The sequence below is a fragment of the Taudactylus pleione genome, unplaced genomic scaffold, assembly GCF_031769625.1.
Source record: "Taudactylus pleione unplaced genomic scaffold, aTauple2 ptg000184l, whole genome shotgun sequence".
Taxonomy (NCBI): Eukaryota; Metazoa; Chordata; class Amphibia; order Anura; family Myobatrachidae; genus Taudactylus; species Taudactylus pleione.
Genome location: NW_028284586.1, coordinates 12,822,346 through 12,847,993, shown reverse-complemented (window position 1 = coordinate 12,847,993; position 25,648 = coordinate 12,822,346). Strand labels below are relative to the sequence as shown.

At 44.9% G+C, this 25,648-nt stretch overlaps 1 protein-coding gene across 1 annotated transcript in view; it reads left to right on the top strand.

The window, feature by feature from the left end:
* LOC148519750 (multidrug resistance-associated protein 1-like) overlaps positions 1 to 24,424 on the top strand; it is a 113,503-nt gene extending 89,079 nt beyond the window's left edge. The window contains exons 23-32 of the mRNA XM_088476186.1: positions 1,858 to 2,065; positions 2,849 to 3,159; positions 11,865 to 12,064; positions 13,446 to 13,572; positions 15,508 to 15,609; positions 16,539 to 16,685; positions 18,333 to 18,491; positions 18,592 to 18,758; positions 23,263 to 23,457; positions 24,235 to 24,424. Of these exons, the coding sequence (XP_088332312.1) occupies positions 1,858 to 2,065; positions 2,849 to 3,159; positions 11,865 to 12,064; positions 13,446 to 13,572; positions 15,508 to 15,609; positions 16,539 to 16,685; positions 18,333 to 18,491; positions 18,592 to 18,758; positions 23,263 to 23,457; positions 24,235 to 24,343 (1,725 nt within the window). The 3' untranslated portion in view covers positions 24,344 to 24,424. The remainder of the gene's footprint in view (positions 1 to 1,857; positions 2,066 to 2,848; positions 3,160 to 11,864; positions 12,065 to 13,445; positions 13,573 to 15,507; positions 15,610 to 16,538; positions 16,686 to 18,332; positions 18,492 to 18,591; positions 18,759 to 23,262; positions 23,458 to 24,234) is intronic.
* Positions 24,425 to 25,648: the final 1,224 nt, after the last annotated feature.

Sequence of the window (25,648 nt, the reverse complement as noted above, 5' to 3'; positions counted from 1 at the left end):
TGTCGGGCTTCCGGCGTCTGCATTTCATCCCGGCGGCTATTGAGCTGCCGGGATTTCATACCCAACCCCTTCCAGCTTGGTTGGAAGCAAAATAAGTGGAGTGATATTTAAATTGTTGGAGCCAGCGTAACATGGAGCAAGTGTTATGAAAGTTTTTGATAAACTAGGGGGTAAATTTACTAAGGTGCCGACTTCTATTCTATGTCATCTGAGATCAATCTCTGATGACATCGTCCATATTCATGCGTTTCATTTTTCAAACAGGGTACTGAATTTACCAAGCTGCCGATTTGTTGTCATTCGTGTTGATCGATGGTGTTTTCATTTTTAACCATTTTCCCTGATTCGGAATTTTCATTCGCAGTTTGCTTTCGATTTTGATCATCTTGGCCGAACATGGCAGGATTTTGCTTCCGTTCGTATTCACTCTAACACTGCCAATTTCGAAAGTTCCGAAAGAGAGCATGCGTGATTGGTTTAAAGTGTCATACTGTACGTGTGGGTGGCACACTTTAATGTATGGTGTTAGTTTGCTATTGTGTCATGTAATGTTTTTGTTTTGTTGTTAAATTAAAAACTCTGGGTACTTACAGATGTGTCCACATACATCTATCCTCCGTGCGCTACAAGTTGCGCTGCACAGAAGGCGGGAGCTCCGGGTGTCTCGGTTGCACTGAGCGTCTTTTCGTGTGACTTTTTTTCTTCAAATGCGTCTTTTTCGCACTGTGATGTGAATAGGTAGCACAAGCCGCTTCTGCTGTTTAAAATGATATGCAGCATGCCTATATTCTCTGAGCCACAAAAAACATAGGCATGCTGCATATCATTTTAAACAGCAGAAGCTGCATCTGCTACCTGACTTCGCCATCGAGCCAAGTGTTTAGGTTCAATCGCCCCATAAAGAAATGAGGCTTGTGCAGCCTCCGCGGTACCCGTACAGCCTGCTAACCATGCTTAGTTTCATGACCCTGGTTTCTTCCAGCCTGGTGGCAGAGCCTCCGGTATCTCACAGCCCCCACAAGATCTCCATCCAACACAGAAAACTCTGCCATGCTTTGTTTCTCTTTGTTACAGGAGAGAAGTGTATGCTTATGCTTAACCCCCTTTTAGTGGCCACATATTTGAGGTGTCAGTGATGGATAATTATGTTCATATGTCAAACTCGAATTGAAAAAGGTGTTCTATTGGAGATTTCTATTTGGGTTCGTTATAGCGACTTTTGCGGCAAATTTGCACTATATTTCGGCCGCATTGACAAATTCGAATCCTTAGCAAATTTCTAGGTCCTATTGATGTCTATGACAAAAGGCTGCCGAGTTGGATCGATGGTCTGTTTGTCCGAAAATATATTACCTTCCGAGTTTCAGGTGTTCTCGGACGATTTTAGCATTTAGTAAATTGCGAATATGCATTTAACGTGCGATTTAGCCACATTCGAATTCATTTGAGCTTAAGAATTTTACCCCTAGGTTGGATAGTGTCAGAAGAAGAGCACAGCTGCCAGGTCAGTCTTGACCAACAGGCTGCCCTCAGAACAGTCACATGTTCTCTATCACTCTCCCCTCACTTATTCTGATGTCACATAATGTAGTGAGCTGAATCCTTGCACACACTATATGTACAGACTAGTTGTTTGTTTGGATGGTGAGGCCTTAACAAAATCGTAACTTGCCTTCTACAGTATAGGTTGAGATCGGTGCATACCGAGACCTATATAATTAAATAGATCTAATATCAGGCATGCATCTGGGTAGTCTGCTGACCCCAGTCCAGTTGTTATATTTTATTATTCCTATATACTCCATATCACAGTGTAGATATTCATGTGTACTGAGTGCATCTGATGCTGTTTTGTAGGTCAAACTGACTGTCTATCTGGAGTACTGCAAGATCATGGGAAAGTGGTATCTGATCATTTGCATTATATTCTTCATTTTCCAACAATTATCCGCCTTGGGGCATAATTACTGGATTGGAATGTGGGCTGATGACCTTCCTGTGAATGGCACACAGCAGAACACCAGGATGCGACTGACTGTGTACAGCATGTTGGGGGTTACGCAAGGTACTGTACATACACCAACATGGACAAATAGTTATCACTGTGTTTTAAATGCTATTTTAAGAAGCAAACCATAGCTAAACTTCTAAGAAATACAATGTTTCCCTGATTTTAAGATTACTTTATTTAAAGATGTCCCACCAGATTTAAAATTCTACTAATAACATTGGTGAAACAGTCACATTCTGTACACCACCATATTTTGAATATGTATACTGCTGGCACCATATTGTCTATTACAGTTGACTGGACATGTGCTGTAGCTGTCCAATCAGCTCTAAGGAACTCCATCTTTGCACGTGATTTACATTGTGCCAAATGGAGGTTTCCTGAGGTACAGCTTATAATCGCAGCCCGGTCCAGTGTTAAGCTGGGTACACACTAATCGATATAACAGATGATATATCGTTGCAATGCGGATCGGAACATTATGTCAGACACATTGCTCAGTGTGTACGGGTGATTGCGAACTCCCGTGCGTCGTACAGCAGATCAGAAGATCCGGCCTCATGCTTCTGGATGTGGCGGGGGAACGATATATCGGGCGATCGTACACCAGATCGTGCAGTGTGTACAGACTGTCCGGTATATCGTGCTGTCGCTGGGTACCCACATATTCTAGTGTGTATGCAGCTTTAGGCACCCACTAGTTTGGGAAAGGGTAGGAGCAAGAAAACTCCTGTAGTAGCCATTTTTAAGCACCAATTATTTGTGATGAGCGTTATTTTTAAGTATGTCTTATAGCTTCATTATTGACTCATCGTAGATTTTTCATGTTTTTCACAGTTATAGGTATTTTTATAGCATCTGCCACAATTATTATTGGAGGAGTATCTGTGTCCCGCCAGCTGCACTCTAAGCTCCTGTACAGCATACTGAGGTGCCCGCTGAGCTTTTTTGAACGAACACCTAGCGGAAACCTCACCAACCGTTTTGCTAAGGAAATGGACACTATAGACAATATCATTCCTCAGATGTTAATGATGTTGATAATAATGACTCTGACTATACTGGAGATACTACTCGTCATTGCTATAGCCATACCTCTTGCTGCTGTCGCCTTTGTACCGCTTGGATTACTCTACTTTTTTTTGCAAGTAAGTGACACTGACATGAAAAATCACGATAAATATTCTTTAATTCTATGGGTTTCCTGCAAAGTTGTTATATGGCGCCAGCTTCTTTTGAGGACATTATAAATTCCTATGAGCCATATATGTTACCTGACCTAGATGCAACATTTGTCTGGACAAGTAAACGGCATTGATTTATGTCATGTATACCTTAGTAATTCACCCTGACGTATTGTCCCTGTTTCAGATTTATCCTGGTTCCCTAGTAAATATAAGAGCATCTTGTTGGTCTCCTCTAGGATAATTTACAGTAATGGAGACTATACAGTGGAAGTAATAATTTAACTATTTTGAGGATAATATCCTCTTTAAGATATGAGTTCCTTCATTGCGGTGTTCTTAAGCTCTCATTGAAAACTTCAATCCTTGCCAAATAGTCTCCTTAATCCTAGTCCAAACATTAGACAAGGATCTACATCCAATCTTAGATCAAAATGTATCCCTAGACCTAAATTATTCCCAACTTTAGATAATCTTTAAAAAAACCTCTTATATTTCTACTTCAGGGTCCATAGGGTTCCACAGGATACCTTGGGGTATAGGCGATGGCGGCAGACATCCAGGCACCACAGAGTTATATTTTCAGCCTCCCAGGATGCACTGGGGTCCCTCTCCTATACCCCGCCCCCGAGCCTCAGGCCACTCAGTTTTCGTAGGTGCCTGGCCGGACCAGTCGCACCGTACAGAGGGGGGTCTTTTTAAGGCCCCTGAATATTTCTTCGCAGCTGTGGCTGCACAACTAGAGTGCTCCAGCATAGGACAGTCAGTATTGACGTCCATGCTGTCACTCCTACACCCCGCCGGTACCAGAACGCCGGTACCGATCCGGGGATGCTGGTAGGTAGCTGGGGTCACAGCTAGCGGTGATCCCCGGCTACCTGGACTGTGGCCGGATGCACGGGGAACAAGGTAAGCGGCGGGGTCCCGCGGTGGGCACCCGCCGGTAACACAGTCCTGTTTGGTCCCCAGGCAGGGGGCTCCCTGTGGACCGGCTGCGCGTGGGGCCAGGTACTGATCCTGCGCCTTCCACTAGACCACCAGGGACAGCGGGCCGCAGCATGTGCGGTACAGCGCGGCGTCCCAGGGGTTAATAGCACGCCAGGGGAGAACGCCTTCCCTGTCTCACAGCCGGCGTCTCCCCCGCTGCACAGTGCCATTCCACAGCGGTCTGAGCGGGCTGTGTCAGCGCTCCTCCCCCGGGCCCTGCCTTCTCTCTGCTCCTCGGTGGCCATTTTCTCACTACATGTGCTGGGGATGGCAAACGCTGCTGGAAGCTGATACAGATGCCATTGCGGTCCGGGTCCCCCGCATACCTCTCCTTCAATTAAGGTCAGTGTATGCAGCACTGTTTCCTACCAGGCTCTGATCTGTGTAGTTGATCGCAGTGCTTGTAATGCAGGATGTTATCTGTGCATTGTATGTGACTTAAATGCTAGCGCTGTTTGCCTGTACTTTCATTTCTGACTGTCAGCCTTTTCCTATCCCTGTTCTTCTGCTACAGCCCTTGCGGTGCGGTGTCGCAGGGTGTTTATTACCTCACAGTAAACGTGGTTTTTCTGTGTGAGAGGTCACATACGCTCCGTTCACACTCCTCATGTCGGAAAGTGAACGAGGATATCCTCTTCCAGCTATAATGTACTGATATCATGTGCAGTTAGCGGAGGGATATGTAGACGCTGAGGGTTTATGGAGGGCATGTTGTATTATATATCACGCCCCATTTCTGTCACTGTGCCTGCACAAAAAAAGGGGACCGCCCTCGGCTGGCTAAGATGCTTACAGCCTTTGTGGGCAACGCCCCCTGCGTTTCCCCATAGGGGTTATCGCAGCCTGTGGTGGTCTCATCACATGCAGGGGTCCCTGGACAGTTGATGGTACCCCAGTGTATCCTGCTTTTCGCCCCCCCAGGTCTCGCAGGAGCCTGTGTGGGTGAATTTATTGTCCAAATGGTAAAGCACCTGATGGACGTTTTACAGGGGGAGTCACCATTTCGGCCTTCTAAACGGCCTTTCGGGTCTCAGACGGGTAAAGACATGACGTCTGATGACGGTGACATTATTGACTTTTTCAGACACGAGCCCCTTAGTGCAAAGGAGGCGTAGTCTGGGTCTAAAGTCTATATACCTGGCCTTCTACGGGCAGTCCGTGCGGCTTTGGTTATTACATATCCCCCGTGGCTAAATCCAAATATGCCTTCTTTAAGGATAAGGGTGTTGCCACTGTAATTCCTCTATCTGGTCAGGTGGATCATTTAGAGGAGGCGTGGAAATTCCGGGTAAGCGGTTCCAGCCTCAAAAACGGTTGACCTTTTGCATACCCTTTTTGCGGATAATTACATTTCCGAATGGGAGTTACCTTTACGGGTAGATTCTCATGTTACACGCCTAGTGAGGAGTGCTATGTTGCCCATGCCCTCCAGGTCTTCTTTGAAAGAGGTTCCAGATTGCAAGGTGCAAATATATCTAAAATCCAATATTCCCTTGCTGGAGGGGCTTCCAGGCCGGCTATGGCCGTGTGCTGGGGGGCCAGAGCCATGTAACACTGAGTAGGTAACTGGATCTCTGCACACTGACTCTCCAGCAGAGCAGGTGGATAGTGGCAAATTCTCAGAGACTTTGCCACGTTCATAATGAGACGGTCTTACATATAGCCTACTCCTTTCCAGAATCTCCTCGGCAGCAGTAGCGGCTTGCCGCTCCCTGTGGTTGCGCTCTTGGAAAGCGGACGCAGATTCCATTTGGAATGCTTTGCCTTTGACGGGACAAGTCCTGTTTGGCCCTCGTCTGGACGCAATTGTGGCCCTGCAGGCAGCAGCTACGTCTGCGTGTCTGCCATCGGCTACAGTCCCATCAGGGTCTGGGACTTTGTCTTTTCGGCCCTGTGAGGCCAGGGTAAGTCTAAAATACAGCTTTCCAAGACAGTCAGTAGCCAGGAAATCTGCTCAGCCATAAGAACAGGCTTAGAGTACAAGACGTCCTACTCCCAAGTTGGACTATAAGCCTTCAGCCTCATGGGACGGGCCTCCTCTCGGGAGCCCCCAGAGTTGGAGGCCGGCTTCTCCAGTTCGCCCAGTGCTGGTGTCTGACCACCACGGACACTGGGGTAAGAGAAGTATTTTCTTGAAGGTATGTCCTCTCTTCCCGGTAAAAGCCTCCCAGACGGTTTTTCGTTACAGGTCTTCTGTCAATTCAGGACAAGGCCCTGTAATTTTTGAGGGTGTTACACTCTATGCTCCAGGCAGGAGTTATAGTACCTATTCCGTTGCCCCAAAGGGGAACGAGGTATTACTCCATCCTCTTTCTGGTACAGACACCCAATGGGTCTTACCAGTACATTCTCAACCTCGAATCCTTCAACAAATTCTTAAGGGTTCCTCGGTTCGGGAGAGAGACCCTGCATTCCATCATTCAATGGAGCCTGGGAATTTTGTGGTGTCGTTGGATATATTCAGGGTGACTACCTGAATATCCCTCTTATCTTAGCACACCAGTGTTTTCCTCAGGTTTGCAGTGGTCGATAAGCGTTTCCAGTTTCTGGCATTGCCCCTTGGTCTGGCCTCCGCGCCTCACGGTTTACCAGGGTCATGGTAGTTATGGCAGCCCACCTGCGGATGCAGGGGGTCCGCTTGTTACCCTATCCGAGTGACCTCCTGTTGTTACCACGGTCTCCAGAGATACTTCAGTGCCATATGCAATGGATAATATCTGTGTTGCTACGTTAGGGCTGACTGATAAACTGGAAATGGTCCTCTCTGATTCTTCACAGAGGATGCTCCATATCCCAACATCTGAGGATCTTTGTGATTGAGGAAAAGATCTCTGCAGGCAACTGCGTACCTTTGCCTGTAATGCAGAGTCGCCGAGTGTCTATTCACTTGGCAATGTGGTTCCTGGGTTCCAGGATGTCGCTGTTCGACATGGTGGAGTACCCAGCTTCACTCTAAAGAACTTGATCCTCTCCGGATGGGATGGGTTGCCCCATAGGATAAAGTCAATAGGCTTTCCCCGGAGGTTTGTCTCTCTCTGGCCTGGTGACTGCAGAAAGCTCACCTAAACAAGGGGCACCCCCTTTGGGATTGCGGACAGGGTCCTTCTGACGACGGACGCCAGTATCCGTGGCTGGGAAGCGGTGACGGGTCCACACTTGTTCCAGGGCAGGTGGACACCAGTAGTTTTTGCGCTTCCCATAAACATCTGAGAACTCTGAGCAGTATTCAAGGTTCTCCAGCATGCAGGACAGGTCCTCCACGGAAATACCGTGCAGGTACAGTCTGACAACGCCATCATGATGGCTTATGTAAGCCACCTAGGAGGTTCCCGAAGTCAGGCGACACTAACAGTGGTGTCCCGAATTCTGGCTTGGATGGAAGGCTATATCCCTGCCGTCATCGGCAGTGTTCATTCAGGAATCCTCAGATGGAAAGCAGGCTTTCTCAGCCGTCAAGACGTGCATTCAGGGAAATGTCCTCTTTATCAGGAGGTGTTCAATCTTCTGGTGAACAAGTGGAGCCTTTCAGAGATGAGACTCTTCTGATAGACGTAGGTAGGTCCAGTGGACCTTCCAAGTTGTGTACCTTGTCCCTCCATTATCCCTTCTTCCTCCAGTAATAGCAAGAAGAAGGCACGCTCCTGCTGATAGCTCCAGCGTAGGCCAGATGGCACTATTACTCAGATCTTCGGAGCCTCTCAGTTAACACTCCGAAGCTGTTCCCTCTACGCCCGGACCTGTTGTCTCAGGATCCTGGCTGATACCCAGACCTGGGTTGTCTGTCCTTGACGGTGTGGCGGTGGAGACTGCCCTCTTATGGTCTAGGAGTTTTTCCAGCTCTATAGTTAACAGGGCTCTGTCCATGCTAAAAGCTCGGAAGTTTTTATCTGCAAGAATTTACCATTAGGTATGGTATACTTTCTTTCAGGTGTCGCCCTAGAGGCTAGGCTCCTCGGGTATTCCGGATATCCACAGGTTGGCTTTCCTACAGGTGGGCTTAGATAACGGTCTTCGCCTTGCTTACCTGAAGGTGCAGGTTTCTGCCCTGTTAGTATGGTTTCAGTGTAGGATTGCTACTCTTCCTGATGTCCGCACCTTTGTGCAGGGTGTACGTTATATTCAGCATCCCTTTGTTCCACCTGTGGCTCCTTGGGATTTGGCTGTGGTCCTTAGGGCTCTCTGAGGACCGCCATTTGATCCTCCGGGCTCAGTGGATTTCAAATGGCTTACGGCTAGGACTGTATTCCTTCTGGCTCTTAATTTGGCCAGTAGGATCTCAGAATGGGAGGCTCTGTCATGTAGACCTCCCTTTTTCTCATCTTTCCTAGGAACAGGGCAGTGCTTGCCTTTACTTCCCCAGTCCTGTCTGCTGGTGAGGCCTATTTGGCTGTGGTATGGGCGCTAAGAATTTAAGTTGACCGTACCAGTCCATTTAGGAAATCAGACTCTCGGTTTTGTCCTTTCTGATTTCCATAGAAAGGGTTGGCCTGCCACTACGCTAACTTTGGCAGGATGGATTCACAGGTCTTCCTGTTCCATCCTCTATTAAAGCTCTTCCACTAGGTCTGTGGGTCCTTCGTGGGCAGCTCGACGTGGCGCCTCAGCGGTGATTGGCAGCCACGTGGTTATCTGTCCATATTTTTGTAAGGTATTATGCTTTTGAATCCTTCGCCTCTCAGGATGCTTCCTTTCGGCGGCGGATTCTCCTTACAGCACAGGAGCGTCCCCACCCTTAAAGGATACTGCTTTGGGACATCCCCAAGGTATCCTGTGGATACCCTATGGACCCTGAAGTAGAAAATTTGAGATATGGTAAGAACTTACCCTTGTTATCTCTATTTCTACGAAGTCCATAGGGTTCCACAGGACTCCCGCCCTGTCGCACCTGTACTGCAGATGGGCTTTGATCTGGTCACCGGTTTCTCCGTCTCCTTCTGGTGAGAATGTGATTCTTGTGTGTTCCAGACTGTCTTCTCTCTCTTTTTTGCTCCTGCTCCGGCCTATGGCTTGTTACGAAACTGAGTGGCCTGAGGCTCGGGGGCGGGGTATAGGAGAGGGACCCCAGTGCATCCTGGGAGGCTGAAAATTTAACTCTGTGGTGCCTGGATGTCTGCCGCCATCGCCTATACCCCAAGGTATCCTGTGGAACCCTATGGACTTCGTAGAAATAGAGATAACAAGGGTAAGTTCTTACCATATCTCAAATTATTTATTGCACTGTTCTGAGGAAAAATTATACATTGGTCTTTTGAGATAGTGCTGTAAGTTTTCCTTATGTTTGTAGAGGAATATGAGGCCTGCGAATGTAGTGTTGGCGCTGGGTTCGTGACTTACAGCTGGCCGTGTCCTTACTGTGTGGTACATAGATTTTCCGCATATGTAGGGGTGAGATAAAACATTCTCCTGCTAGCAGTCTCCTCCCGTATGCGATAAACATTTGTACCTGTCTTGTGTTACTTATCACAGACCAGCATTTCATATCTGAGATTTAACATTTCTGTAACTAACATTAACCGCTGCGCAATTGAAACACCACTATCTCAGTTTGCCTGATTACAGGAACACCATGCCGTCATTTTAGCTGAGTCACTTAAACACTTAAACAGTTTGAGGAAGATGCTGAGTTGAACGCAAGGGGCCAAATGTAATTGGATGAGAGTTTAGAAAATGTGAGATTAGCAGTAAGCTCTCACACTTTTTAAACTCAGCCAATGTAATAGAGTCCGAGAACATGCAAACTCACTTGTTTTTAGACTCAAGAAATAGGATGCCTATATTCTGTGTGCGACTGCGGGTGTATCCGTATGCGACTGCGGGTGTATCTGAATGCGACTGCGTGTGTGTCTGTATGCGACATGCAGCGGTACAGTGTCAGCGGCTGGGATGCTGCTTGTTCATCCTGTTCACATCGCTTTGCGAATAAGACGCATTTGAAGGTAAAAAGTCGCACGAAAAGATGCTCTGTGCTACCGAGTCACGCCATAGCATAGCGCGAGTAGAAGGGCTGTTTAACACGCAAGGCAGTAAGATGTATGCGGACACATCTGTAAGTGCGAATACTGTATGCAGAGTTCTATGCATCTCTGCAACTAGTCCGATCCCATCCGTACACTGTGTTTCCTCATTATCAGTGCGCACAGCATATACCTATTGCAGAAGAGCCATATGAAAACAGGCGTATGTACAAGTCTGTCAGCATGCCCTTGATAAGCTTTGGTTACCCTCAAATGCCCAATACCACTCATTTCTGCCCTTTCAGACTCTGGATTGCCCTTAGTTAGGTATGCTTAGCTCCGCAGCATGTGCACAGCAAAAACACACAAGATACAGTTACAAAAGTGAATATCCTCCAATTCTGCATCAGCCCATTTTGTGCCAGGTGGAAAATGCCATTTGGGGGGTGGGGGGTGTATACCTAGTGTTGAGCTCACAAGCAGTGTTCCTGGTTTTTGTAGGTGGAAACTGCAGAAGATTTCAATGTTCATTTTAGCATCGTGCCTGGAATTCCCTCAAAGTAAAAATTTTATTCCTGGGATGTCCTCTTTATTTTACAGATGTGTCCTCAATATGCCATGCGGAGCGAGGCACCTTGCGTGAGTGAGCCACGAGGTTCTGTGCGACTCTGCTTGCACCAATCATCTTTTTGGGCTGAAAATGCATCTTAGATGCGATGTGACTAAGACGCACCAGAAGGCTGCACTGATTCATTTGATATGCCACACTTGTGTCTGACTGAGTCTGTAAATGAAGCACAACGGAACTTGGAGTTAAAAAGAGCCGCGGTTGCTACATCCTAGCACTTTGTATACAGAATCAGACGCAGACGCGCACTACAAGTGTCGCTTATCACATTAATCAGTACAGTCTCCTGGTGAGTCTTGGTCACATCGCATTGCGACTAAGATACATTTTCAAGCAAAAAAGTGGGACTGTTTGGCGTGACTGCATCAATAGTGTATGAGAACAATCTGTACAGTGCGTCTTATGGTCAACCGATAAAGGGACAAACCATTTTAATAAATCATTTATTTATTAACATTTAGTTAAATACCCCTAAACATGCTCTTCAGCACTTTAGAACTACGAACAAACACTGTAGAAAATAACATTGAGTATTTTCATGCAGTGATCAGATCCACATTTGTGACCTATAGGATCCTTCTGTTGTGTTTATTATACATGTATTATTATATCAGTTGATGCCTATTTTGTGGCAAGATACACAGTATCCTTAGTATATATTGTCTGCATTTTGTTATTACTGTATACAGGTTTATTCAGTATATAAACCTTATTATTCTTGTACGAAAGTTTCCTTTGAAGTTCTTTTACTTCAGAAATTGTGAAGTTATAATGCCCCTGCACTGATCACCCAGTGGTTGCACTTGTCCTTTGAGTTAAGATGTTACATACAGGGCTTACTAATATATGTGACCCATCATTTCATAAATTCCTGTAACAACAGCTGCCATTCCTGTTTCTCTGAATACAATGGCATTATATCACCATATTGGATGGTGAGTAAATTCCCCTGGTGCTCACAGCATAAAATAATATGGGAGCACTAATTCACCATGAAGTACTGTACATCCTATGTTGGCCTCATGTAGGCTTTGTGTGTTTGTCTCAGTTTGTAATAGAAAAAACATTCTACACTGAAAGCTACTTCTCTTCTTCCAAAGAGATTTTATGTCGCCACCTCCCGCCAGCTGAAACGTCTGGATTCGGTCAGTAAATCCCCTCTGTACACCCACTTTAATGAAACACTGCAAGGAGTAAATGTCATCCGAGCTTTTAGGGAGCAGGATCGTTTTATACAAGAGAACAATCTACGTCTTAACACCAATCAGCGCTTCTATTTCTCCAGCTTTGTTGCGAACAGGTAACAAAAAGTTATTACAAATTTGTGCATGAAATGAGATGGGATGATGCTTGTTATAATGACAGGAGTAACTATGGGGAGGGGTGATCAATGCCTTTCTGTTCCACTGGAGGTTTCTGTCTTCAATGAGCTCGTCTTAGGAGCCTCCCTGGATAAATCTAATCTCATGTGACACATAACACATAAATGTTATTTATTATTTGTTCATTTAAAAACAAACCACCATGAATAAGCCAGGCATTAATATCTAAGTAATCCCCTGTATAACAAGTACACTTTATTATTTGACTATTAGGAACTGTTACTAAAGCTATTTAAGAATGAAACCTTTGGCAATTCTATCTTGAGCATCGAGATTTATATTATTACCATGCCAAAGAGAATATATAGTACATCTGCAATTATCTCACCGGTGCAATTGTTGCTGCTCACCAGTCTGGGAAGGGTAATGAAAATGTCACCATATAATGACAAACTAAAATCTGTTTTGGGCTATTGGTTACATGACATTATATTTATCAGTTTAGAACTTGAATAATACTAGATGATCGTTAATTATTAAAACACAAATTTGAAAGTGGGTTTACTTTCACTTGACTGCATCTCCAAGTATGCGTGTTACTGGGCTAAATAAAATATCTAAAACAACTTATGCATTTATACAGGGGTGCAGAGAGGGGTTGAACCAGATACTACTTACGCGGGCCTAGCTGGATGGGCCTGGGTCAGTAGCACATCGAGCAGGGAGAGAGGAGTCTGGTGCTGATGTGGGGGGGGGGAGGGGGGAATGGGGGATGTTGGAGAAACAGACCGTTGTGGGCGGCCCCCTGAGTTCTGTCCGCCGCGTGGGTAAGCAGAGTGGGAGGGTGGTCCTGTCACTGTCAGTACCTCACTATTACCGTGTGGTGGCAGCCCAGGGGGGTAGTAGTGGGCGGGGTCCCGGGTGTCCGGTCCCGGGACCACAGTCCCAGCAGGCCCCCCCTGATGGCTGCCCTGCTGCTTTGTCCTGGGCTGCTGCTGAGCAGCAACAGTCTCCTCTCTCTTCCTGCAAGTGTGACGGGTCGGGTGCATTGCACTGATCACTCCCCCTGGCTGAGGGCACAAGTCTGCCCCCCTTCCCAGTCATTGTCTACTGATCATGGTGCACCACTCAGAAATGATGTAAAGCTTTCTTTGTACAGACTGCAGATTGGCGTATTCATAAATAGGGTCATTGTTATAGATATCGGGTTGGATAAAACTTACCGTAAATAAGGTTTACTTTAAACAAAGCTGTCAGGGGAGATTCAATTGTTTTATATTACATGTATATGCTGTTATTGAGGTTTATGTAGCTTTATGTGACTCAGTACAACTCATATTTGTTTATTCTGATGTCTAGGTGGTTGAGTGTGCGTTGTGATTTCCTCAGTAATTTCATAGTCTTTACAGTGGCTATTGTGGGGGTTCTGTTCAGGGAGAGCATTTCCCCAGGACTGGTCGGCCTGGCTGTGGTGAATTCTCTGAGGGTAAGTAAACTGCTTAGCTGAAAATAATGTATACACATTAGTGGATGAATACCCGGAAAGCTAAAGCAGTCAACTAGGTGAGTGCAGCCACGTGACAAGTGTTAGCACTGAGTGTTGAAAATCAATGTTCTCCTGCTACCGTTAGTGAGTTACCGGCGTCTCAGGGCCCCTAGCCAAAACAGGCAGAACATATTTAAAGGTTAATAATTAAATATGAAATTTTTTATAATACAGTATTAAACTTAACTATAGATAGAAATAAGAGAAATAGCAATACATTTAATAATAGACGGCACAAGCATATAAAAGTATTATATAAAACAAGGGAAAATTATTGAAATGTCTTTTAAATACAGCACATTTTTATGAAGCTGTAATATAAATAGTTTCTGTTTAAAATGAGGCACTGCAAGCAATCTTAGGCCATAAGATACTTTTGTCTATATATAAGTAGGATACACTGCCGATATTTAATGGGGTGGTTAGAAAAACGCAGGCGTGTCGGTCTGTTTATACACTGTTTTCTGGGCATCCATAAATTAGCCGCTGCGTCCTTGCTCACAGCAGGAGAACCCTCTGGTGTTTATAGACCAGCTATGTCTGCGACACCTTAGACTTACTCAGAAGGCTGCCTCATCTGCGTTTGAAGTTGCCAGTTTTGTGTGTGAGGGGCGGATGTGAGTTGGTTCTTAATGGGCGTCTCTAAGCACTGGACGGCGAGTGACTTTTTAGCAATTGCGAATCCGTGAGAGGTCGCAGCTGCGATGGCATTTGCGTCCACATCTGAATCAGGTCCACTATGATATAATTCAGCAAAACATGTGATATTCAGGAGTGCCTCACCATGCAAGGCCAGGGGTGTGTAACTCTTATAGGCCAGTGCAGCATAGAGAGTTTGTACTACCGTGCAAATTTGACCACAAACCAAATTTTAAGGTGATTCTTACAGGACCCAGCTGACTGCATTTATTCGGTGGCCATGCTCACTGTTGACTATGAGTACAGCATTTTGCGTGCTCATTGCTGACTCAAAGTAATTGCTGACACCAGTATAGGTGCCTGGAGGGGAAATAGATGGTAGTGCCCCTCCCCGAGCTAGGCAGTACCCCTTCTGTCTCAACAGCCCCTCTTCTGTCTCTTCAGCCAGCAACCCTTCTGTCTCCTCAGCCAGCAGCCTTCTACCTCTCAAGAAAGCCCCCGCAGCCAGCCCACTTACCTTGTGTTCTGGGCAGTAGTCTCCTCTGTCAGCGGTGCAGCGTGCATGATGCCACATGGCACTGTGTCACAATAAATAAAAAACATCAACTTTACTATACCAGGCAGCCGTTGGCAAGCGACAGTGGCTGACTGAACCCTACAGATAGACCCAGCTATAGCCACTGCCTGCACAGCTGCAGTGATTAGCAGTGAGCATCCTTATAGAAGGATTTCTCTGTGCCCCCCTGACAGCTGGCACCCGGAGGCAAATGCTTCCATTGCCTCTGGGAGTTCCACCATGGTTATATGCCATTAACTTCCAAACTATATAAATAGTAACCTGAAACCAGCAGCATACTTTTCATATTGGTGTTTGCCAGTCTCAGAAAAAAAGTGTCCACTCAGCACATTTTTACTCTTAAATAATTTGCTGCTTCCAAGTTTTCAGAAACAGAAATCCATCTTCCTGTTAAAAGTTTGGGAAATACTTTACTGGTTTTTACTTTAAAAGTTCCCTTCATCCCATACTATTGGCAGCAGGAAAATAACTTTGCGATCTAAACAGTTTGTTTTAGTTTGTTCAGAGATCAAAGTTGTCTATTAAATTGTGAACATTAAGTTATTAGAGATCTAACCTTCTGTTGTGAACTTGGCTTTTTATCTGAGGTCTCCGTATTGATCAGCGTGGATTTATTACTTCCAGCCTACGGTACGATAACTCTCACTTTCACTTTTAAGTTGACAGGTGTTTTAAAGGAGGCCGTGCACACTGCGACGGACATGGAAACTAACTCCGTTGCTGTGGAGAGGGTGAAGGAGTATTGTGATGTGGAATCCGAGGTAAATGCCTCATCTATAATATTTCCTATGTATTACAGTGAATTACAATCGCTGTTAAATTGTATTAACAAATCAAACCCTTCCCCAGCCCCAAACGGCTACAGTATGTCAATCATGCTGCAGCTTAGGGGGCACTGCGACCTTCCTCCATACCAGCACCTTCCTTCCATACCAGCACCGGCGCGGCCACCAACGGGCGCGCTCTAGCGGCTCTCAGACAAGCACCAGCGCGGCAACAACCAGCCGTGCTCTAAGGAAGCCTGGGCCGGTGCTCTATACAAGCACCGGACGGCAACATCGTGAGCGATCCTGTGAGTGACAGTGCGGCGAGACCGTCTGATACTGGCCCAGCAGTGAAAGTACCACCTCTCCTGCTAATCAGGAGAGGTGTGTATACTTACTTGGTGGTGCTGCGGCCAGGGTGCTGGGCAGGGAGGGGGGAGCGGGGGACCCGGACACCATCCGGTGTCAGCTGTGGCGGGCCCCGCTGAGTCTGTGGACTCTTCTCCATGGGGACCCCCTCCAAAGGGTGACCGGACAGAGGCTGCAATAGCCATGGCGGTACCCTCCCTGGTGGCTCCCACGGTGCAAGCAGACTGTCACAGCTAGCAGTCTGCCTGTCCTCAATCCCTTTTGCTTTTAAAAAGTTTATATTAAAAAAGAGGGCTGGAGAAAGCCCTATGTGCACCACCAGCTCTTCTCCTGCACATTCTAAAATTGAGGCTGATGGGGCATAGAGGGGGAGGAGTCAGTCACACTTTTAGATTCTTAAAGTGCCAGGCTCTACTCAACCCACTGTCTATACCCCACTGTCATGAAGCTCCAGTGTCCCCTGTGGAATTGGAGAAATGGATTTAACGGTAAGTACCAAGTTCATGTTATTGTCTTAATATGACGGTTTTCTTTATATTATAACTCCATGTCTGTAGGCTCCATGGACATCAGAACACATTTCAGAACTTACGCAGTGGCCATGTGCTGGTAGAATTGAATTCCAGAATTACGGTCTGCGGTACAGAAAAGACTTAGAGTTGGCGTTAAAGAACGTCACTGCGTGCATCAATCCCGGAGAAAAGGTCGGTGTTATAGTGTGATTGCCTTCACGTTTCCCAGATCACTTTGTTTTAGCTGACAATAGACAAGAGTAGTCTTCTTCTCTGGGATTTATGATCAACTTTAAAATCTCTTTAAAGTTGTTTATGGGTGTTTTCCTATCACAAATACTTGTAATTTCCATTCTGAAAACTCTAATTGACAATATTGTTCAATATTTCACGGGAACCTATATCTCCGCATATAGGGGCTGATTCAGCGTGCAATGCAGAACGTAAATTCTCAGGAATCTGCGTATGCCCAGTTTTTTGGGAGTGGAAAGGCCAGGGACTGCGGCGACTGACGCAGTTTCCTGGCCTCGCAAGCCGGCCAGCCTGAGTAAGCTGAGGCTTACTCAGCTGGCCAGAGGTGCGGCATCGTCCACTATTTCGACCATTGACAACCGATGGTCGCGATGGTGATCCCAGCCTGTGACCGCGGTCGCAGTGATGGGATCGCAAATGCAGCAGGGGGTGTCATACACCTCCTGCTGCATTTGCATATTTGCAAGGACGGAATTGCAAAGCTGCCTGCGTGCATACATCATATCTATAGCCTGCGTGCATACATCATATCTATAGCCTGCGTGCATACAGCATCTATCTATAGCCTGCGTGCATACATCATCTATCTATAGCCTGCGTGCAGCTTTGCAATTCAGTCCAATGCTGAATCACCCCCATAATCTGAACCGATTGTAATATAATTAAAATCTTGTCCGTATCTTCTTATTGTACCTTTTCGGTGAGCCCAGAAAATGGAAGCCTAAATCCCCATTGCAGGTGCCTACAGGGCTACTAAATCTAAAATGTTAGTTATTAATATATCAAATGTTGTTGCCCAATCCCATGGTATTTAAGTGCAGTTGTGTGGTGGTGTGCAGCTGAAAAACATACAGTACAAAAGTAGACATCCTACAGCACTCATCCACTTATACATCTGAAAACATTACATTTTAATGCATAATAGGGACTTGTAATTTACATCTTTGGTAGAAGCTAGACCTGCTACACCAAAACATGTCTCAGTATGACATAAGTGGCCTCTGTTTGGGTGGTTGTGTGGTGGTAACATGACTGTCATGTCACCTATAGCGTGAGACCCTTAGGTCCAACACAAGTAGTAGCTCAGTCTCCTCATAGCAGGATACATCAGTCTTTGCGGAAAAATAAGTCCTCACATGCAGATATGATAGAAGGAGAGACAGGTCTGACAAAATTGCTGGAAATAATGGGTGCCAGATTATCTACTGATTGTGAATACATTATTTAGGATTATTTTCAGCAGGTATACAGTACACAGGCCTAATTTTAGCGGGCACTGGCGCAATTCTGGTGAGGTAGCCACTAGATTTAAAGAGGCAATTAGTTTTAAGGCACACCGGGTTGATGTTGGTGTTGCCTTAAAACTAATTGCCTAATCTAGAGGCTGTCTCACATCTCAACAGTGCTCGCAAATTGCAGACTATTACATTTGGACCATGTATTTTTTTCTTCACAAAATATTCACATTTCTTGGGGGAATCACAAACTCTTAGCATATAACAGTCTTATGTAGCCAGTCTTATTTTTTGCACATGAACTATGCAGTTATATAACAAAGAAGGCCTGATGTTAGCATTGTATGTGCAGGTGGGCGTAGTAGGAAGAACAGGAGCTGGCAAGTCATCTCTTACGTTGGGTTTGTTCCGGATTCTGGAGCCTGCAAGTGGGACAATTCACATCGATGAAACAGACATTTCAAAACTGGGTCTCCATGAACTGAGATCTAAAATAACAATTATACCTCAGGTAACGTTAATCTTATTCTATACTAAATTGAGTTTCATTAGATTGAAACCAGAATAGTTGATTAGCTGGGTTTTAACTTTGACTTTATTATTCAATGTAGGATCCGGTTTTATTTTATGGGTCATTGAGAATGAATCTGGATCCGTTTGATAGTTATTCCGATGAGGACGTTTGGACAGCTTTGGAATTGGCTCACTTGAAAAATTTTGCTTCAGGTTTACATGATGGTCTTAATCACACTTGTTCTGAAGGAGGAGAGAATCTGAGGTATAACTGATTCTGATAGAAGGGACTGAAGTCTTAATTGGTAGAATTCTAAATGATTTGCAATGATAAAATAAACCACAGGGCTGGATTAAGGGGGAAGGGCGACAGGGGAGGTGTGACCCTGCTGAGAACAGGTGTCCAGTGGCACCTGTTTCCGGATGGGAGCTCTGCTGCTGCAGCTGTGTGGTTCTACTGTATGCAGCAGCACAGCCAGTGCTGCTGCATAAAGCGCAGAGCGTCTCCCGAGTACCCTCATCACCGTCATGTAAGACATCACGTCCATGTCGCTGATGAGGGGCTAGGGAGCAGCTCCGCCGGAAATGCGAGGTGAGTAATCAGGGGCAGGGATAGAGCGGACGGGCTTCGTGTAGGGATGGACATCGGAAGCTCGGCATTGAATGGTTGCCGGGCTTCCGACATGCGATAGTATAACCATTGCGACAGTTACGCTTATGCATTAAAAGGGGTGTGGCCTGTGGAAAAGGGGGTGGAGCCTCACGGCTTCCCCCATTTACGTCACACTGGGGGCGTGCCCAGCACTCTCCGAGATACTGGGCTGCCTCCTTACACTGAGAATAGATGCTGTGTGCATGCACATGGCATCTATTCTCCTCCTGCAGAGTATTGCATTATCCTGGACTTTATGAACAAATAAGTCATGTATCAATATGTGAGGGGAATCTGGCCAGTGCCGCTAGAGTAATAACCACAGCGATGAATGAGGGAAGTTAGTGGAGCCTCCCGAATGGTTTTTACAAATAGTATAAAAGCAAGGGAATCATCTCTGATGATGGAATGAAGATACAGAAAGGTTTAATAATAAGATTGGCAATGCAATTCTAGGGTGCCACCCTTTTTTAATTTTGAAACCCTAGATGCAATTATATGCTCTAATTAAGTGTATTAAAATTGTCTATAAGGAGAATCACTAAGGCAGGCCTGGCCAACCTATGGCTCTCCAGCTGTTGCTTTATAGGCTGATTGGTGTGGGTGTTTGCTGGGACTTGTAGTTTACAACAGCTGGAGAGCCACAGGTTGGTCAGGCATGCAGTGTCAGATGTACTGGTTATATGCCATGTCCCTACAGTGTCAGACAGCTCTACTGATTATATGCCATGTCCCTACAGTGTCAGATGTACTGATTATATGCCATGTCCCTACAGTGTCAGACACCTCTACTGATTATATGCCATGTCCCTACAGTGTCAGACACCTCTACTGATTATATGCCATGTCCCTACAGTGTCAGATGTACTGATTATATGCCATGTCCCTACAGTGTCAGACACCTCTACTGATTATATGCCATGTCCCTACAGTGTCAGATGTACTGATTATATGCCATGTCCCTACAGTGTCAGACACCTCTACTGATTATATGCCATGTCCCTACAGTGTCAGACACCTCTACTGATTATATGCCATGTCCCTACAGTGTCAGATGTACTGATTATATGCCATGTCCCTACAGTGTCAGAGACCTCTACTGATTATATGCCATGTCCCTACAGTGTCAGGCACCTCTACTGATTATATGCCATGTCCCTACAGTGTCAGACACCTCTACTGATTATATGCCATGTCCCTACAGTGTCAGATGTACTGATTATATGCCATGTCCCTACAGTGTCAGACACCTCTACTGATTATATGCCATGTCCTTACAGTGTCAGATGTACTGATTATATGCCATGTCCCTACAGTGTCAGACAGCTCTACTGACTCCATTTCATGTCCCTACAGTGTCAGATCTGCTGATTATATGCCATGTCCCTACAGTGTCAGATGTACTGATTATATGCCATGTCAATACAGTGTCAGATGTACTGATTATATGCCATGTCCCTACAGTGTCAGACACCTCTACTGATTATATGCCATGTCCCTACAGTGTCAGACACCTCTACTGATTATATGCCATGTCCTTACAGTGTCAGATGTACTGATTATATGCCATGTCCCTACAGTGTCAGACACCTCTACTGATTATATGCCATGTCCTTACAGTGTCAGATGTACTGATTATATGCCATGTCCCTACAGTGTCAGACAGCTCTACTGACTCCATTTTATGTCCCTACAGGGTCAGATCTGCTGATTATATGCCATGTCCCTACAGTGTCAGACACCTCTACGGATTATATGCCATGTCCCTAGTGTCAGACAGCTCTACTGATTATATGCCATGTCCCTGCAGTGTCAGATGTACTGATTATATGCCATGTCCCTACAGTGTCAGACAGCTCTACTGACTCCATTTTATGTCCCTACAGTGTCAGATCTGCTGATTATATGCCATGTCCCTACAGTGTCAGACACCTCTACGGATTATATGCCATGTCCCTAGTGTCAGACAGCTCTACTGATTATATGCCATGTCCCTGCAGTGTCAGATGTACTGATTATATGCCATGTCCCTACAGTGTCAGATGTACTGATTATATGCCATGTCCCTGCAGTGTCAGATGTACTGATTATATGCCATGTCCCTACAATGTCAGATGTACTGATTATATGCCATGTCCCTACAGTGTCAGATGTACTGATTATATGCCATATCCCTACAGTGTCAGATGTACTGATTATATGCCATGTCCCTACAGTGTCAGATGTACTGATTATATGCCATGTCCCTACAGTGTCAGATGTACTGATTATATGCCATGTCCCTGCAGTGTCAGATGTACTGATTATATGCCATGTCCCTACAGTGTCAGATGTACTGATTATATGCCATGTCCCTACAGTGTCAGATGTACTGATTATATGCCATATCCCTACAGTGTCAGATGTACTGATTATATGCCATGTCCCTACAGTGTCAGATGTACTGATTATATGCCATGTCCCTACAGTGTCAGATGTACTGATTATATGCCATGTCACTACAGTGTCAGACAGCTCTACTGACTCCATTTCATGTCCCTACATTGTCAGATCTGCTGATTATATGCCATGTCCCTACAGTGTCAGATGTACTGATTATATGCCATGTCCCTACAGTGTCAGACAGCTCTACTGACTCCATTTCATGTCCCTACAGTGTCAGATCTGCTGATTATATGCCATGTCCCTACAGTGTCAGATGTACTGATTATATGCCATGTCCCTACAGTGTCAGACACCTCTACTGATTATATGCCATGTCCCTACAGTGTCAGACACCTCTACTGATTATATGCCATGTCCCTACAGTGTCAGACACCTCTACTGATTATATGCCATGTCCCTACAGTGTCAGACACCTCTACTGATTATATGCCATGTCCTTACAGTGTCAGATGTACTGATTATATGCCATGTCCCTACAGTGTCAGACACCTCTACTGATTATATGCCATGTCCCTACAGTGTCAGATGTACTGATTATATGCCATGTCCCTACAGTGTCAGACACCTCTACTGATTATATGCCATGTCCCTACAGTGTCAGATGTACTGATTATATGCCATGTCCCTACAGTGTCAGACACCTCTACTGATTATATGCCATGTCCCTACAGTGTCAGACACCTCTACGTATTATATGCCATGTCCCTAGTGTCAGACAGCTCTACTGATTATATGCCATGTCCCTGCAGTGTCAGATGTACTGATTATATGCCATGTCCCTACAGTGTCAGATGTACTGATTATATGCCATGTCCCTGCAGTGTCAGATGTACTGATTATATGCCATGTCCCTACAGTGTCAGATGTACTGATTATATGCCATGTCCCTACAGTGTCAGATGTACTGATTATATGCCATATCCCTACAGTGTCAGATGTACTGATTATATGCCATGTCCCTACAGTGTCAGATGTACTGATTATATGCCATGTCCCTACAGTGTCAGATGTACTGATTATATGCCATGTCCCTACAGTGTCAGACAGCTCTACTGACTCCATTTCATGTTCCTACAGTGTCGAGACAGTTGTACTGATTATATGCCATGTCCCTACAGTGTCAGATGTACTGATTATATGCCATGTCCCTACAGTGTCAGACAGCTCTACTGACTCCATTTCATGTTCCTACAGTGTCAGATCTGCTGATTATATTCCATGTCCCTACAGTGTCAGATCTACTGATGCATTTCATGTTCCTACAGTGTCGAGACAGTTGTACTGACTGTCTTCAATGATTTTACAGAGTGTCATGTCTACTAGCTGCCTGCTAAGTTGATCTATGTGAATACTTTAGACTTAATATTATAAGAGTCCGCAAAGCCTTTTCTATATACAAGAGTTGCATATAATATTAATCAGTGCAGTGGTCTCCTGAAGTGGTTTCGTCACATGGTGTTGCAACGCACATTCAAATTTAAAAAATCCTGCACCACTAGGCGCAGCTCAATAGCGCCAGGTGTCTCAAGCAGCATGGCATATTGAGGGTAGGTGCATGAGGACACATCTGTAGGGCTTATGCTCCTCCACCCTTAAATCCTTATGTTTCAAATTACAATAGCAGCACTTGCCTATATAGTCTAATGCTAAAATGTGCTCTGTTGTGGTTTAGCGTTGGTCAACGTCAGTTGGTGTGCCTGGCGAGAGCTCTTCTTCGTAAGACCAAAATCTTGGTGCTAGATGAGGCTACAGCAGCTGTGGACTTGGAGACAGATGACCTCATTCAGTCAACCATTAGAACCGAATTTAAAGATTGCACTGTTATAACTATTGCCCACCGACTCAATACGATCATGGATTACACAAGGTACTGTAAGGGCTGACCTTCTGTAAAAATTAAATCGTTATGAGCACGCCCATTTACTATGAGGAATGTTTTAGAATGATTGTTGCATTAGAAGGAGCACAGGCTTATCTTTTTATTTTGCTGTAGGATCCTGGTATCTATTAATGAAAAAAAAAAATCCCATTTAATAATGTTTGTGTACTTCAGGATTTGCATGCCAGCAGGGATTAGGCAAAGCTTTCCCACATCATTTAAACAGTCAGACTATCTCTTTTTTACCAAATTTTCATCCATGAAATTAATTCAGGCCAAATTAAGACATCCATTGAGATTTTTGTTGGGGAGTTCAAACTTGCCAAATTCCCAGTGTGATCCAGTTATTTGCCGCTGACTGTATGGCCAAACTTGTCTTATTTGGCCGATACGTTTTTGGCTAAATTGACCCAGCTATTGGGTGGTTGGGCTGAATGATTGGATTACTGTGCATTCAGTTAGTTTTAGGATGAAACTTCCATTTTATAGTTTTGAAAGCTTACAATTCACTTGCCAAACATGATTAGCACTTAAATTCTAATTCTAAGATTTTGGGTAACCTAGTTCAGCCTTACAATGTATGCGTGCATATATATTTATGGGAGCTTTACAATGATTGTTATAGTCAAAAGACATACGGAAGACCGTTGTTGCTTATAGTTGTTTATATACAGATTATCACAAATAAGTGCGTGTTGGGAACAATTTTGTTATGTGGGCAACAAATTGAAAACACTTTTTCATTTCATTGCTTTGTCTCCACAGGTTAGTCATTTTTGACAAAGGTGAAATTGTGGAATTCGACACTCCATCAAGACTACTTGAAAATAAAGGACTATTTTACTCTATGGCCAAAGATGCAAATATCATTTAAATCCATCAATGTTTGACCAGCAGACTCAGGAACCATACAAAATGCTGCAACAACTCCATGCTGCGTACACACCTATAGATATATCTGACCAATCTGACTGGTGGGAAGGAAAATCTGGTAATGTATGAGAGCAAATAACAATAGGAATTTGCTCCCATACACTAGAAAATGGACCAGATTTTCCTTCCCACCAGACAGATTGGTCAGATATATCTATAGGTGTGTACACAGCCTGAATCATGAGCATCTGCTTGCACACATTACAATTTGAATTGGAATGGTGTGGTCATGGATATATGTGGTTCATGTGCCATATAGCTCATCTGCAGGATTGTTAGACTCCTATGATTACGATACACATTTAAATTGGCTTTTCCCAAGCTATTGGATGAACATTTCGACAAACTTTTCAGAATATTGATTGGTTTGGCCACCTACATTTGACATTGGATAGATGGTCACCATTTGCCCATTCTTCAACAATTCTCTAAAAAGACTGAATTGACAGATTGGATTGTTACACGTGTGGTCATCTTTAGCAAATTATATTGTGTGTTTACGTCGTAGACATCTCATTATGTGAATGTTACTTTATGTACAGATTTGTCCTGCTATATCTTTTCCACCGGTGCAACTTGCCGCGGCACGCATGCCGCTAGCCGCATGTGCGCGAGTGTATTGTTCGCTGCCGCAATTCACAGGATTGCATGGTGCGAAAGCTGCCGCAGCCTGGCATACTGTATCATACACATGCACGGCAAGACGCCATGTGTGCGCACGTTTGCCCCATCGGCGGTAAAGATGTAGCAGCACACATCTGTACTTCTCCATTATAACATAATTATTTGTACACTAATGGCTTTAGAACTATGTAATTGCTAAAGTTTGCACATAACTGCAGATTACGGGGTCTATGTACCTAAACAGTGTTAGGAGACAGGAGCTGATTGGCTGGCATCTTATCACTTTTCACTCTGTCTCCTAACACTGCTTAGTAAATAGACCCCTATATGAGATCAAATCATTTCTGTGCTACAGTAGGTCTTATAGCTGCTGATCAAAATGTGGGGACTCTTGTTACTAGGAGTAGTACTACAGTACCATTGTTATCTCAAATTGTTTCTGAAAGAGCAGATCTGGTTGTGTTAGTTTGGTGTCCAACAGGCATTATTAATTGCTGCTGTTAATGTGTAATGTGGAGTGAGATTCTGGGAAACACAGGAGAATAATGGCCAGGAGTGAGTGAGTAAAAAGTCATTTTCTATTGATGCTCTTATTTTGCAGTAAAGAGTACAAGCGTTTATT